The 16,862-nt window shown below is 45.2% G+C and overlaps 1 protein-coding gene across 1 annotated transcript in view; it reads left to right on the forward strand.

Annotated features, from left to right (window-relative positions):
* Positions 1-14,677, forward strand: part of pik3ip1 (phosphoinositide-3-kinase interacting protein 1) — a 70,808-nt gene extending 56,131 nt beyond the window's left edge. The window contains exon 6 of the mRNA XM_041201917.1: positions 13,998-14,677. Within this exon, the coding sequence (XP_041057851.1) occupies positions 13,998-14,205 (208 nt within the window). The 3' untranslated portion in view covers positions 14,206-14,677. The remainder of the gene's footprint in view (positions 1-13,997) is intronic.
* The last annotated feature ends 2,185 nt before the right edge of the window (positions 14,678-16,862 follow it).

The following is a 16,862-nucleotide window of genomic DNA, read 5'->3' on the forward strand; positions in this document are numbered from 1 at the left end:
GCACTGGAGTGGGTGCAGAGGAGATTCACCAGGTGTTGCCTGGGATGAAACATTTAAGTTATGAAGAGAGATTAGATAGACTTGGGTTGTTTTTGTTGGAGCAGAGAAGACCGAGGGGCGACCTGATTGAGGTGTACAAGATTATGCCGGGCATGGACAGGGTGGATAGGGAGTTCCCCTTATTTAAAGGGTCAGTCACAAGGGGGCATAAGTTCAAGGCGAGGGGCAGGAGGTTTAGGGGGGATGCGGAGAAACTTTTTTACCCAGAGGGTGGTGACGGTCTGGAATATGCTGCTTGGGAAGATGGTGGAGGCGGGTTGCCTCACAACCTTAAAAAGTACCTGGATGAGCACTTGGCACATCATAACATTCAAGGCTATGGGCCAAGTGCTGGTAAATGGGATTAGGTAGGTAGGTCAGGTGTGTCTCACATGTCGGTGCAGACTCGATGGGCCGAAGGGCCTCTTCTGCGCTGTGTGATTCTATGATCCAGACATATTTTAAATGAGTTGAGGGTTTCTGCCTCTATTACTTCATCAGGCAATGAGTTCCAGACCCCTGCCACCCTCTGGGTGAAAAAAAATCCTTATTTTCTCTCTAATCCTCTACCAATCACTTTAAACCTATGCCCCTAGTCACTGACCTCACTGCTAAAGTAAGCAAGCCCTTCCCATCCACTGAAACCAGGCTCCTTACAATTTTCTACATCTCAATCAAATCTCCCCTCAGCCTCCTCTGTTCCAAAGAGAACAACCCCAGCCTATCAAATCTTACCTCATAGCTGCAATTTTCCAGTCCTGGCAACGTCCTCGTAAATCTCCTCTGTACCCTCTCTAATACAATCACATCTTTCTGCAATGAGGTGGGGACCAGAACTGCACACAGTACTCATGTTGTGGCCTAACTAATGTTTAATATAGTTCCAGCATAACCTCCCTGCTGTTATATTCTACGCCTTAGCTAATAATGGAAAGGATCCCATTTGCCACCTTAACCAACTTATCAACCTGTCCTGCTACTTCAGGGGTCTGTGGACATTCACTCCAAGGTGTCTCACTTCCTTTACACCTCTCAGTATCTTTCCATTTATTATGTAATCTTTTGCCTTGTTTGACCTCGCCAAATGCATCACCTCACACTGCTCTGGGTTGAATTCCATTTGCCACTTTTCAGCCCACCTGACCAGTCCATTGATATGTTCCTGCAGTCTACAGCAATCTATCTCGCTATCTACGGCACAGCCAATTTTTGTGTCATCTACAAACTTCTTGATTATTCACCCTACATTTATGTCCAAATCATTTGATATGTACCATAAAAAGCAGACCTCGTACTGAACCCTGTGGAAACAGTTTTCCAGTCATAAAAACATCCATCAACGTCCTTTGTTTCCTGCCACTGAGGCAATTTTATATCCAGCTTGCCACGTTCCCCTGGATCCAACGGGCTTTTTTTTAAACCCAGTCTATCATGTGGGGTTGTCAAAGGCCTTGCTAAAATTCATGTAGACCACATCAACTACACTACCCTCATCGATCCTCCTTGTTACTTCCTCAAAAAATTTCAATCAAATTAGTCAGACACGCCCTTCCCTTAAATCATGCTGACTGTCCTTGATTAATTCAGAATCAGAATCACAGAATTGTTACAGAGCAGAAGGAGGCCATTTGGTTCTTCGTGTCTGCATTGACTCTCCGAATGAGCATTATGACTTAGTGCCATTCTCCTGCCTTTTCCCCCTAATCCTGAACATTGTTTCTGTGTTGTTTTTATTGTTTATATTTAATTATTTGTTTATATTTATCCTTATCAGATGGCTTCTAATGCATGCCTTTCTAAGTGATAGTTTATCCTGTCCCTCATTTGCTCACTAACAAGGTCAGAGTGACTTGCTTGTAATTATTTGGTCTATCCTTCCCTCCTTCTATTTTTAAAGGAAGATACAATGTTAGCAGATCTCCAATCCTCTGACACCTTGCCCGTATCCAGTGAGGATTGGAAAGTGATGGCCAGGATTCTGCAGTTTCCTCCCTGGTTTCTTTTAAAATGTGTGGTGAATGATGCATTGATGTCATAAATCAAGGAGATAGCAATGTTTCCCAGTTACCCTGAACTGGATCCTGGGCGGCAATTTACCCATCTGCTTCTGTTTTCAGACATTTCAGTCACTAGCTTCCTCAGATTGGGTAAAGGTTGGGGCTTGGTGGTGGGCGTTGGGAGTAGTGGGAGGTTGGGGTGGGTGGGTGGGGGCTCCACTTAGTTCAGATACGATTTACAGTACAGAAACAGGCCAGTTGACCCAACTGGTCTGTGTTAATATTTATGCTCCATATGGTGATAGAATCATAGAAATTTCTAGCACAGAAGGAGGTTATTCAGCCCATTGTGTCCATGCTGGCCAGCAAGGAACCATTTGGCCTAATCCCACATTCCAGCTGTCAATCAATAGCCTTGAAGATTACAGCACTACATATCCAATGCTATGAGGGTTTCTCCCTCTATCTTCTTTGCAGGCATGAGCTCCATTATCCAACTGCCTTCTGAGTGGAAAAAAATTCTTAAATTCCCTCTAACCTTTCTACCTCCTATCCTAAATCTATACTTCCAAGCTATGGATCTCTCAACCAAGGGCAATTAGGGTTTTCTATTCGTTCTTATTTAGATCCTTCACCTCCTTTGTACCAAAGTAAGCAACCCTAGCCTATCCAATCTTTTCTCATAACGAAAAGTCTCCAGTCCGGGCAATACCCTCGTAAATCTCTTCTGTACGCTCTGTAGTGCAGTCACATCTTTCCTATAGTGTGGTGACCAGAACAGCAATACTCCAGCTGTGGCCTCTGCAGTTCCAGCAAAACTTCCTATTTCTTGTATTCTGTTTCTTGGCTAATAAAGGCAAGAGCCCCATATGCGTTCTTCACCAACTTATCTATCTGATGAAAGATAATCAGATGTTAACTTTGTTTCTCACTGCACAGATGCTACCTGACCTGCTGAGTATTTCCAACATTTCCGTTTTTGTTTCAGGTTTCCAGCATCTGCCTTGTTTTGTTTTTTGACCACCTTGTCTACCTGTCCAGCCACCTTCAGGGATTTGTGGACATGCACTCCAAATTCCTCTGTTCCTCTAGACTTCTCAGTATCCTTCAATTTATTGTGCATTCCTTCACCATGTTAGCTTTCCTCAAATGCATAAACCTCACACTTCTGTGGATTGAACTTCATTTGCCACATCTGTCTAAATGACTAGTCCATTGATTTCTTCCTGCACTCTACAGCTTTCATCTTTCACGGAATCACAGAATTGTTACAGCGCAGAAAAATGCCTTTCGGCCCATCATGTCTGCTTCGGCTCTCCGAATGACCAATTCACCTCGTTCCATTCCCCTGCCTTCTCCCCATGGCCCTGCACATCCATCCTTTTCAGATAATCCAATTCCCTTTGGAAAACCTCGATTGAACCTGCCCCCACCACACCCTCAGGCAGGGCATTCCAGAACCTAAGCACTTGCTGCATGAAAATTTTCTCCCCATGTCTCCATTGCTCCTTATGCCAATTACATTAAATCTGAGCCCTTTTGTTCATGATCCTTCCAGTGGGAACAGTTTCTCCCTATCTGCCTAGGCCCCTCATAATTTTGAACACCTCTATCAAATCCCTCAACCTTCTTTTCTTCAGGGTAAACGATTCCAACTGCTCCACTCTGTGTAACTGAAGTTCCTGATCCCTGGAACCATTCCTGTGAATTGTTTCTGCATTCTCTCTAATGTCTTCACTTAAAGTGTGACACCTAGAACTGGACACAATACTCCAATGAAGCTGAACCAGTGTTTTCTATAACCTTAACCTTCTATAACCTTGTGCTCTTGTACACTAAGCTCCATTTAATAAAGCTTAGGATTTTTAAAAATGTATTCATTCATGGAATGTGGACTTCGTTGGCTAGGCCAGTATTTATTGCCCATCCCTAATTGCCCTTGAGAAGGTGGTGGTGAGTTGCCGCCTTCAACCACTGCAGTCCATATGGTGTAGGTACACCCACAGTGCTGTTGGAAGAGACTTCCAGGATTATGATCCAGTGACAGTGAAGGAACAGTGATATATTTCCAAGTCAGGATGGTGAGTGACTTGGAGGAGAACTTCCAGATGGCGGTGTTCCCATCTATCTGCTGTCCTTGTCCTTCTAGATGTTAGAGCTTGCAGGTTTAGAAGGGTCACCCATATGACCAATTTTTGTGTCATCTACAAACTACTTCATATTCCCCACATTCAGGTCAAAATCATTGATATATACCAGAGGATCTAGTACTGAGCCTTCAGGATCCCACTGGAAATGTTATGGAATCCAAGCCAGTTGGTGAAGTCAAAACCAAGAGAGCTTTTCTTTACTGAGAGATTTTATTGACTTGTTCAGTCTCATAGCTTTCCCCTCACCCTCGGTATCCCAGCTGTCCCCTTTTAATAAACAATACTTCAAGAAGATGTCCTCCTGTCGATATTTTGAATCATGTTTCAATCCATTACTTGAGGGTTTTTACTCGGCGTCAATCTCTTTCACTACCCTTTCAGAGCTGGTGAAGGCATTGAGCTTAAAACAATTTTTCTGAAATTCCACCAGCTACAGCGGTGGGATTTGAACCTATGCACTCAGAGCATAAACCTGGGCCCTGGATTATAAGCCCAGTGGTGTTGTTGCTATGCTACTGTCATCCCTGTCTCCCATTTATACTCGAGTGAAATTAATTTAACAAATCAACCAATTGAAAAAAACAATTAAACCAATTGATAGCCCTTTAGGGGCACTGTTAACTAAAGAAAAAATTTAAAGGAACGTTGCAGATTCAAATTAAAGTTTCATTTTGTGGGATGAGGAAGCATTCCATTCCTGGAGATGCCCACTGGTCAGGGAAGGCCTCAAACGTGCCAGTGGACACTGCATGCTTCCTCTCCAGGGACACCCAACTGCGAATGTAGCTATGATAGATGGGAAGTCAGTCAGGCCAGACGACCGCCTGCTACCCGTGCCTGTTAATGGCCAGCTTGGCTAGGCCCAGGAGCAGACTTACAAAGAGGTCCTCCTTCCTGCCTGCCCCCTCCTTACTGGGTGGCCAAAGATCAGGAGCGTAGAGTTGAGGCGCAGCCAAAACTTAAAGAGCAACTCACTAAGAAAACTGAAAAGGGAGTGCAATTGCCCACAACCCATATATACATTGAAGGCCAAAGAAAATACAGGTGGCCAGGGAGTTGGTGAACATTGCAGTCTGGGTTTGTATGGGACTGCTGCATGAGTACCCTCCACATCAGATACCTGATGGAAAAGGGTAGGACTCCCTCCTAGAGAGCCCTCCACCGTGGACCCCTGCCTCCATTGGATGACAGTTGGAATGCCACGACGTGTCCACATGGTTGGTGAGGAAGAGGATGTGAAGTGTGGGCAGCAGCAGCCAGTACAGGAAAGGAAAAAGCACAGAGGGAATTTCCACGAGACGGCTCAAATTATGGGGCCACAGCTCTCGAGGGAGGTTTTGGGGCTTGGGACCGATGTGAAATTCCATCCGAGCTGACCCCTGCTTGGACAAGAGTCCACTGCACGCTTGAGCTGCCCCAACACCATTGGTACAGTCGGGGACGAGGCTTTGAGGCCACGGTCCCTCAATTCTTTTCCAATAATTTTCTCCATCCCTTTTCTTCCTTTTCAAACAATGGTACAATGTTAGCTGTCCACACACATGCAGCCTGGGAAGATTGGAAAATGATGGTCAAGGACTCCACAATTTCTTCCCTCACTTCCCTTAACATCTAGGATACATTTCTTCCAGGTTTGGGGATTTACCTATCTTTACCACTTACAAATTTGTTAATTAAACCCCTTAATACCTCCTGTCTCTTCATAGTGTGTCCTTCTGTCCATCTGACCCCGGGGGGCCGGCGCCTCCGCCCGCCCGACCCCAGTGGTGTGAGGGATCAGCGCCCCCGCCTGTCCGACCCCGGGGGGCCAGTGCCCCCACCTCTGTCAAGAGATCTCATTTTCCTGACTAGTCTGCCATTTGGGACCTTATCAAATGCCTTACTAAAATCCAAGTAGACAACATCCACTGCACCACCTTCATCAATCCTCCTTGTTACTTCCTCAAAAGATTCTATTAAGTTAGTAGGACACGATCTTCCCCTAACAAAACCATACTAACTGTCCCTGATCAATCCATTCCTTTCCAAGTGACAGCTTTTCCTGTCTCAGAATTGATTCCAGTAACTTGCCCACCACTGAAGTCGGACTGACCGGTCTATAATTTTCTGGCCTATCTCTTGCACCCTTTGTTAACTAATGGTACCTCACCTGTATCTAGTGAGGATTAGAAAATGATCCTTAGAGCATCTGCTATTTTCTCCCTGGCTTCCTTTAACAACCTGGGATACAATCCATCCAGCCCTGATGACTTATCCACCTTCAAGGGTGAGATAATCCCTCCAGCACTTCCCCTCCCATTATTCTTATTGTATCTAATGTTTCACACTCCTCCTCATTAACTAGAATGTCTGCATCATCCCTCTCCTTAGTGAAGACAGAGACAAAGTATTCATTGAGAACCCTGCCCACATCTTCTGCATCAATGCACAAATTGTCATGTACATCCCTGATAGGCCCTACCTTTCCCTTAGTTATCCACCTGCTCTTATTGTACTGGTAAAACATCTTTGGGTTTTCTTTTGAGTTTACCTGCCTATTTTTTTGTATCCTCTCTGCTCTTCTAATAGTGTACAAAATTATGAGGGGAATAGATAGAATGGACAGGATAAAATTGTTTCCCTTAGTGGAGAAATCTAGAACCAGGGGACATAGATTCAAGATAAGTGGCAGAAGGTGTAGGGGGGACATGAGGAAGAACTTTTTTACGCAGAGGGTAGTGGGTTTCTGGAATTCGTTGCCCAAGTTGGTGGTAGAGGCAGAAACTCTAAACTCTTTTTAAAAAGTACCTGGATCTGCACCTTAAGTGCTGTAAGCTGCAGGGCTATGGCCAGGTGCGGGTAGGTGGGATTAGAAAGGGCACCTGGGTGTCCTCAGGCTGGCACGGACAAGTTGGGCCGAATGGCCGCCGCCTTTGCTGTAACTTTTCTATGGTTCTAATGGATTCCAACAATTTCCCAACGACAGACGTTAAACTAACTGGTCTGTAGTTTCCTACTTTCTGCCTCCCCACCCACCTTTTTGAATAAGGGTGTTATATTAGCATTTTTCCAATCCACTGAATATAACCCCAGTCTATCCAATCTCTACTTGTAACTAAAACTCTCCAGTCTAGGCAACCTCCTGGTAAATCTCTGCACTCTCCCTCTAGTACAATCACATCCTTCCTATAATGCGGATTCCAGAACTGCACGCAATACTCTAGCTGTGGCCTAACCAGCGTTTTATACAGTTCGAGCATAACCTCCCTGCTCTTATATTCTATGTCTCAGCTAATAAAGGCAAGTATCCCATATGCCTTCTTAACCACCTTATCTAGCTGTCCCGCTACCTTAAGGGATCAGTGGACATGCACACCAAGGTCCCTCTGATCCTCGGTACTTCCCAGGGTCCTATCATGTATTCCCGTGCCTTGTTTATCCTGCCCAAGTGCATCACCTCACACTTATCGGGATTAAATTGTATTTGCTGCTGATCAGCCCATCTGACCAGCCCGTCTACATCCTCCTATAATCTGAGGCTATCCTCCTCACTATTTACCACCCCACCAATTTTTGTGTCATCCGCGAACTTGCTGATCAACCCTCCTACATTCAAGTCTAAATCGTTTTATATATAGCACAAACAGCAAGGGACCCAACACCGACCCCTGTTGAACCCCACTGGACACAGGCATCTTCAGACACCTAACTATTTATTAGCTTAAAATCATATCTACCACCTAGTTATTTGATTTACTAGGACACTGTAGAAACTGATCCAGTGGAACCCTTCGTTCCCCAGTAATGATGTCGGTGGTCCATATATTGAAAATCCTGCCACCCATGTCACTCTTTCAGCCACACATTTCAACTTATAATCCGATCTCCAATGTGTTCAATCTTTTATACCCTTTTTCAGTTTCTGAAGCCGCTTTATAAACAGTTTTTCAGTAAAAGATATTTGTATATTTTTGGAACACTGCTGCGTCTTATCTAGGTCCAAGGCTTATTCTATCCCTGACTATAATGTCCCCTATCACTACCACATTCTTTTTAATTCCCTTAGTCATAGAGTCTTAACAGGAAGAGGTTATTTGGCCCATCAAGCCCATACCAGCTCCCTGTAGAGCGATCTAGTCAGCCCCATTCCCCCGCTCTATCCCTTATAACCTGCAAGTTTCTCTTCTTCCAAGAGCCCATATCATTGAAATCATTGGTCAACTTTGCTTCTGCCACACTCATGCGCTACAAGTTGTAGGCCATTACCATGTTCTGTGTTTAAAAAAATCTTCTCATCTCCTTTTATCATTTGCCTAAAACCTTAAATCTGTGAACCCTTGTCCTTGTAACATCACCTGATGAAAGTCCATCAACATTTTGTACACCTCTGTCAAATCTCCCCTGAACCTACTTTGCTCCAAGGAGAACAAACCTCAGCTTCTCTAAACTACCTTGTGGCTAAAGCCTTCTTCTTGAAACCATTCAGGTAAAACTCCTTTGCAGCCACTCAGTGACCCTCACGTCACCAAACTGTGGTGACCCAGAATTGAATGCAGAACTCTAAATGTGGCCTAACCAGAGCTTTATAAAGAGGAGAACTTCACTGCTTTTGTACTTGATGCACCTATTTTTGAAGTCCAAGATTTCTACGATTTGCTAATTATTCTCAGGTATGTCCTGCTGCTTTCAAAGATTGACACATGAACCCCCAGGTCCCTCTTTCCCTGCTCACTCTTTCGAACTGCCATTATATCTGTATTGCCTCTCCCTATCCCTTCTGCCAAAATACATCACCTCTCACTTCTCGGTATTAAATTCCATCTGTCACTTGTCTGCCACTTTGCCACTTCCATTCTGTTATCCTGTCTGTCTTGTTGCTGTTGATTGGTATCAGCCTCACTGTTTGTCACACCTCCAAGTTTGATATTGTGGACAAATTTTGAAATTTTACTCTATTGCAATATCCAAGTAATTTATATTAAATCAATAAATACAGCTGCCTTTGGGGAAAACCACTGTCTATCATCCTCCAATCTGAAAAACAGTCATTTACCATGACTTAAAAAAGGGTCATGAGGACTCGAAACGTCAACTCTTTTCTTCTCCGCCGATGCTGCCAGACCTGCTGAGTTTTTCCAGGTAATTCTGTTTTTGTTTTTTATTTACCATGACTTGCTGTTTTCTGTCCTTAAGGCAACTTTTTTATCCAAGGTGACATAGACCCTCCATTCCATGAACTTCATGTTTTTTAACCAGCCCTTTATGTGGTACTTTGACAAATGCTTTCTTAAAATCAATGTAGGCAAAATCCTCTGCATTCCTTTCATCAACCTTCTATGTCACTTCTTTAAAAAAAATTCAGTGAAATTAATCAAGCATGATCTGCCTTCTACAAAGCCATGCTGGGTCTCCTTAATTAACTCAAATCTCTCCAAGTGCCTGTTAATTTTCCCCCGATTGTTTCCAAAACTTCACCCACTACTGATATTAAACTGACCGGCCTTACTAGGACTGTCCTTGCACCCTTTTTGGATATTGCCTTTTCCCAATCCTCTGTACCTCCCTGTTTATCAAGGGAAGATTAAAAGATTATGACATGCCCTTCCACTATTGCCACCCCCACTTTCTTTAGCAACCTGGGATGCAAGCCATCTGGATCAGGTGACTTAAGCATAGCCAGCCTTTCCTGCCTATCAATTTTCACCCCATCCATTACTTCTATCACCTCCACTCCTGCCGATACTTTGTCAGCATCCTCTTCCTTAGTAAATGCCAATACAAAGTACTCATTAAGTATTCTAGCTTTGCCCTGTGTAGCTAAGCATGTGTCACCTTCTTTGTCCTTAATAGGCCCCACCTTACCTCTTACCTCTACCAAAGTGCAGATCAAATGCCAATGCTTTAATCTGTGAAGAAGTCCACATCCATGCAGGCAGACCAAGGATATACATCCAGCACTGGACACACACAAATTTCTTCCAACTAAATGTTGGGTAGACCAAAGGAGTTATTTTTAGTCCCTGTCACAAACTGCGATCCTTAGCCACTGACTCATTTTCTTTCGCATTCTGAGATCCACACACAGTGCCACGCGCCACCATATGAACACACTCGACCTCTCCCTCCAGAAGCACCACCGCACCCTTTTTCAAAGCTGCGCGTGCCCCCAGTTTAATTTTATTCTTCGTCTCATCCGACGCCTCAACAAGAAACTTATTCTCTTCCTCTCAAGTGCTAAGGAATGCAAGCGCCAACAACTCATCAGCACCAACACTCATCTAGGACCCTCCATCCCTGCCTGTCCCTCCGTCCCCACCCCATCTTCCAATCCCAGCCCCGGCCATGTATTCACTATACCCCCTGACCTTCCCCTCTCCGACGCTGAACATTCAGTGCTCAGCAAAGGACTTAGTTTCATACCCTTACGCCCTCATCTCAATGAATTTCAGGCTCAGCACGATGCTGAACTCTTCTTCTGCCGTCTTTTCTCCGTGCTCACTTTTTTGGGCAGGAGTCCTCTCCCTGTTCAATGGATCCTTTTACCCACCTCCAATATTCTCCCTCCACCTGAACCCCTCCCTCTGGATTCTTACCTTCTCTTGATTTTTTCATTGAGAACTGTCGGCGTGACATTAGTCATCTCAATTTCTCTGCTCCTCTCACCCATTCTAACCTGTCTCTCTTTGAACTTACTGCATTCCATTCTCTCAGGTCCAACCCTAGCAGTGTCATCAAACCCGCTGACAAGGGTGGTACTGTTGTTGTCTAGCGCACTGACCTCTACCTCGCGGAGGCTGACCGTCAACTCGCAGACACTTCCTTCTACCTCTCTCTGGACCATGACCCCACCACTGAACATCAAGCCATTATTTCCAGGACTGTCACTGACCTCATCTCCTCTGGAGATCTTCCTCCCACAGCTTCCAACCTGATAGTTGCCCAACCTTGGACGGCCCGCTTCTACCTCCTACCCAAAATCCACAAACAGGACTGTCCTGGCAGACCGATCGTGTCAGCCTGTTCCTGCCCCACGGAATTCATTTCTCATTATCTTGACTCCCTTCTCTCTTCCCTTGTCCAGTCCCTTTCCACCTACATCCGTGATTCCTCTGACATCTTACGTCACATCAACAATTTCCAGTTCCCTGGCCCCCAACCGCCTCCTCTTCACCATGGACATCCAGTCTCTTTACACCTCCATCCCCCACCAGGATGGTCTGAGGGCTCTCAGCATCTTCCTCGAACAGAGGCCCGAACAATCCCCATCCACCACTACTCTCCTCCGTCTGGCTGAACTTGTTCTCACGCTGAACAATTTCACTTTCAACTCCTCTCACTTCCTCCAAATAAAAGGTGTGGCTATGGGTACCCGCATGGGCCCCAGCTATGCCTGTCTCTTTATGGGGTACATGTAACATTCCTTGTTCCAGTCCTACTCCGGCCCCCTTCCACAACTCTTTCTCCGGTACGTTGATGATTACTTCGATGCTGCTTCGTGCTCTCGTCGGGATCTGGAAAAATTTATTAATTTTGCTTCCGATCTCCACCCCTCCTTCATTTTCACATGGTCCATCTCTAACACTTCCCTTCCCTTCCTTGACCTGTCTATCTCAATTTCTAGTGACAGACTGTCCACCAATATCCATTACAAGCCTACCAACTCCCACAGCTACCTCGACCAAAGCTCCTCACACCCCTCTTCCTGTAAGGACTCCATCCCATTCTCTCAGTTCCTTCGCCTCCATCGCATCTGTTCTGATGATGCTACCTTCAAAAATAGTTCCTCTGACATGTCCTCCTTCTTCCTTAACCGAGGTTTTCCACCCACGGTCGTTGACAGGGCCCTCAACTGTGTCCGGCCCATCTCCCGCGCATCCGCCCTCACGCCTTCTCCTCCCTCCCAGAAACATGATAGGGTCCCCCTTGTCCTCACTTATCACCCCACCAGCCTCCGCATTCAAAGGATCATCCTCCGCCATTTCCGCCAACTCCAGCATGAAGCCACCACCAAACACATCTTCCCTTCACCCCACCGGTGGCATTCCGTAGGGATCATTCCTTCCGTGACACCCTGGTCCACTCCTCCATCAGCACCTACTCATCAACCCCCACCTACGGCACCTTTCATGCATAATATGCAACACCTGCCCCTTCACTTCCTCTCTCCTCACTGTCCAAGGGCCCAAATACTCCTTTCAAGTGAAGCAGCATTTCACCTGCATTTCCCCCAACTTAGTCTACTGCATTCGTTGCTCCCAATGCGGTCTCCTCTACATTGGAGAGACCAAACGCAGACTGGGTGACTGCTTTGCAGAACACCTTTGGTCTGTCCACAAGAATGACCCAGACCTCCCTGTCGCTTGCCATTTTAACACTCCACCCTGCTCTCTTGCCCACATTTCTGTCCTTGGCTTGCTGCATTGTTCCAGTGAAGCTCAACGCAAACTGGAGGAACAGCACCTCATCTTCCGACTAGGCACTTTACAGCCTTCTGGACTGAATATTGAATTCAACAACTTTAGATCTTGAACTCCCTCCTCCATCCCCACCCCCTTTCTGTTTCTTCCCCCTCCCTTTTGTTTTTTTCCAATAATTTATATAGATTTTTCTTTTCCCATCTATTTCCATTATTTTTAAATCTATAACTTTTCTGCCCTTTTAGTCTTATTTCACCCCACCCCCACTAGAGCTATCTGTACTATGCTATCCATTCTTAATCAACACATTCTTTTGTTCTTTTGTCTATGACATCTTTTGATTATCTGCTCCTATCACTGCTTGCTTGTCCCTACAACCACCCCCCCGCACTTCTCTCCCTTCACCCCCCCCACCTTAAACCAGCTTTCACCCCTCTCCTATTTTTACTTAGTTCTGTTGAAGGGTCATGAGGACTCGAAACATCAACTTTGTTCTTCTCCGCTGATGCTGCCAGACCTGCTGAGTTTTTCCAGGTATTTCTGCTGTTGTTTTGGATTTCCAGCTTCCGCAGTTTTTTTGTTTTTTTTTGACTTATTTTCTTTCCTTGGGCCTGAAGTTGAATCAGGCTGTTTGAAACCTTGGGTTCTTTGTTGACCCTGAGTTGACCTTACGAACCCTATGAATGTTTCATCAACAACACAGTCTACTTCCAGCTGCATAGTCTTGCCCATCTCTGACCCTGGCTCAGCTCATCTTTTGCTGAAACCATTATCCATGGCCTGAATTTTTCAGATGGCAGGGTCTCGCTTCCCGCCACCTGAAGATTCGGTGGGGAACACACCCCCACCAACTCCGAGTGCCCCACAGTCATTTCACACTCAAATGAGTGCTAAGTGGCTGCAGGCAGGACTTCTACTCCTCACTCGGTGGGGGTGGGGGGGGTGTCCCACCTTAAGAGAGCTGCTGGCCAATCTGATTATCTTCAGCTGCCTCGTCTCTAAGGTCCGAAATTGCCTCCCTGAACCTCTGCCTCTAACTCTCTCTTCTCGTTTAAGATGCTGCTTACAACCTATGTCTCTGTTCAAGCCTTTAGTTTTTTTATTCATTCACGGGATGTGGGCTTCGCTGGCTGGACCAGCATTTATTGCCCATCCCTAGTTGCCCTTGAGAGGGCGCTGATGAGCTCCCTTCTTGGACCCCCGCAGTCCATGTGGTGTAGGTATACCCACAGTGCTGTTAGGAAGGGAGTTAGCAAAGAGCAGTTCCAGCATCTTAAACGAGAAAAGTTACATGTCTTAATATCCTATTATGTAGTTCATTGTCAATTTTTGGGACATTTTGTGATGTGAATTATTATGTGGAAATGTTTCGGCAGTGTGTGGAATTAAAAGGCTTTTACACAATTTTATTCCAGGGGACAAGACTTGAAGAAAAAGCAGGAGCAGCGAGCCAGTGAACGAGAAATGCATCGTATAATGTTACCATTGTCAGCCTTTTCCAACCCCAGCTGTGAGCTAGTCGATGAAATAACTCAGGTGGTGGAGAACCCTCAGATAGGAAACGATGAAAGCAGTGAAAGGACCAGTCCCCTCGTAGGCACAGCTGGCACTCCTGGGGCTTGAGTTTGGATGCAACCCAACTGAGAGGGATCACTGGATCTGGATTTCAGACTTCGGTTGAGCAAGTGGGCTGTACATGGAGTTTGCATTTGAAGCCTAACTCAGACCAATGCCATTAATAAAATCTCTCTGAATAGAGAAGTCGCTCAGAGAACTGCCAAGGATGGCACAGTGTCTGCTTCACCTGCAATGTAGGGAAGGACCAGGCCACATCAGGCTGTTGGCCATCAGTGCATGAATTCAGCAATTATTCCAATGTGACGGTAATTCAGGTGATGGTTGTTTGTTTTTAAGAGCAGCAGACAGTGTGCTGCAAGCGTGCTCAATTGGGTCCTTTCTGTAATATCCACTTCTAACCTGTACCAGTTTATTAGAGGGTGGTACTTGAACATGTAAACAGCCTGCTTAGCAGTGTTTTAAATACTAGTCAACCATGTTTAACTTACTATTGAATATAAACATTTTTGAGAAAGTGTTGAAGTTGTGAATTGTTTCACTGAAGAAGTGAGTATTATATAAGAACAAAAAATATAGGAGCAGGGGGTAGGTCATATGCCCCCTTGAGCATGCTCTGCCATTCATTAAGGCAGTGGCCAAACTTTTCCACCCTATTTCCATATCCCTTGGAATCTAAAAGTTTATTGATCTCAGCTTTGACTAGATCCATTGACTGAGCATCCACGTCCCTTGGGGGTAGAGAAATCTAAAGATGTACAACCCTCCAAGTGAAGAAATATTTCCTCATCTCAGTCCTAAATGTCTGCCGACTTATAGTGATCCCTAACTCTAGAGTCTCCTAGCAAGGCATAGGGGACCTTGGGCTTCATAACTAGAGGTATTATATACGAAAGGAGGGAAGTTATATTGAACTTTTATAATCCTCTGGTTACGAAAGGAGGGAAGTTATATTGAACTTTTATAATGCTCTGGTTAGGCCATAAATCAAGATTCAGCATAACTTCCCAGCTTTTATACTCAATACTTCTATTTATGAAGTCCATGCTCCCAAATGCTTTGTTGGCCATTCTCTCAACATATGGTGCCACCTTCAATGACCTATATACATGCGCTCCCATAGGTCCCTCTGTTCCTGCGCACACTACAGAACTGTGCTGTTAAGTCTAGGTCGTTTCTCCCTATCTCTTCTAGCACAAGGCATCACCTCACACTTCTTTGTATTAAATTTCATTTTCTACTTATTTGTCCATTCTGCTCCTCTGTCTATGTCATAAGACCATGAGACATAGGAGCAGAAATTAGGCCATTCGGCCCATCGAGTCTGCTCTGCCATTCAATCATAGCTGATAAGTTCTCAACCCCATTCTCCCTCCTATTCCCTGTAACCTTTGATCCCCTTACCAATCAAGAACCTATCTATCTCGGTATTAAATACACTCAATGATCTGGCCTCCACAGCATTCTGTGGCAATGAATTCCATAGAATCACCACTCTCTGGGTAAAGAAGTTTCTCCTCATTTCTGTTCTAAAAGGTCTTCCCTTTACTCTGAGGCTGTGCCCTCAGGTCCTAGTCTCTGCTACTAATGGAAACATCTTCCTCACGTCCACTCTATCCAGGCCTTTCAGTATTCTGTAAAAGTTTCAATCAGATCCCCCCTCATCCTTCTAAACTCCATCGAGTATAGACCCAGAGTCCTCATTCATTCCTCATATGTTAAGCCTTTCATTCCTGGGAGCGTTCTCATGAACCTCCTGTGGACCCTTTCCAGAGCCAGAGCATCCTTCCTGAGATATGGGGCCAAAAATTGCTCACAATATTCTAAATGTGGTCTGACCAGAGCCTTATAAAGCCTCAGCAACACATCCCTGCTTTTATTTGCTAGTCCTCTTGAAATAAATGCCAACATTGCATTTGCCTTCCTAACTACCGACTCAACCTGCAAGTTAACCTTAAGAGAATCCTGGACTTGGACTCCCAAGTCCCTTTGCACTCCAGATTTCTGAATTCTCTCCCCATTTAGAAAATAGTCTATGCCTCTTCTTCCTACCAAAGTGCATGACCTCACACTTGCCCATGTTGTGTTCCATCTGCCACTTCTTTGCCCATTCTCCTAACCTGTCCAAATCCTTCTGCAGCCTCCCTGCCTCCTCAATACTACCTGTCCCTCTACCTATCTTTGTATCATCTGCAAACTTAGCCAGGATGCCCTCAGTTCCTTCATCTAGATCATTAATGTATAAAGTGAAAAGTTGTGGTCCCAACACTGACCCCTGCGGATCTCCACTAGTCACCGGCCGCCATCCTGAGAAGGACCCCCTTATCCCCACTCTCTGCCTCCTGCCAGACAGCCAATCTTCTATCCATGCCAGTACCTTTTGCCTCCAACACCGTGGGCTCTCATCTTACTGAGCAGCCTCCCATGCGGCACCTTGTCAAAGGCCTTCTGGAAGTCCGAGTAGATAACATCCATTGGCTCTCCTTTGTTTAACCTAATCGTTACCTCCTCAAAGAATTCTAACAGATTTGTCAGGCATGACCTCCTGTTGTATGTCCTGTTGCAGTCAGTTGGAATCATCCTCACTGTTTTTCACATCTCCAAATTTAGTATCTGGCTAAAAGTGGTGGTTGTAGCACTGAACCTTGGGCAATATTACTGTCTAACTTCCTCCAATATGAAAAATAGCCATTTACCATGACTCA

This window comes from Carcharodon carcharias, chromosome 13 (genome assembly GCF_017639515.1).
Source record: "Carcharodon carcharias isolate sCarCar2 chromosome 13, sCarCar2.pri, whole genome shotgun sequence".
Taxonomy (NCBI): Eukaryota; Metazoa; Chordata; class Chondrichthyes; order Lamniformes; family Lamnidae; genus Carcharodon; species Carcharodon carcharias.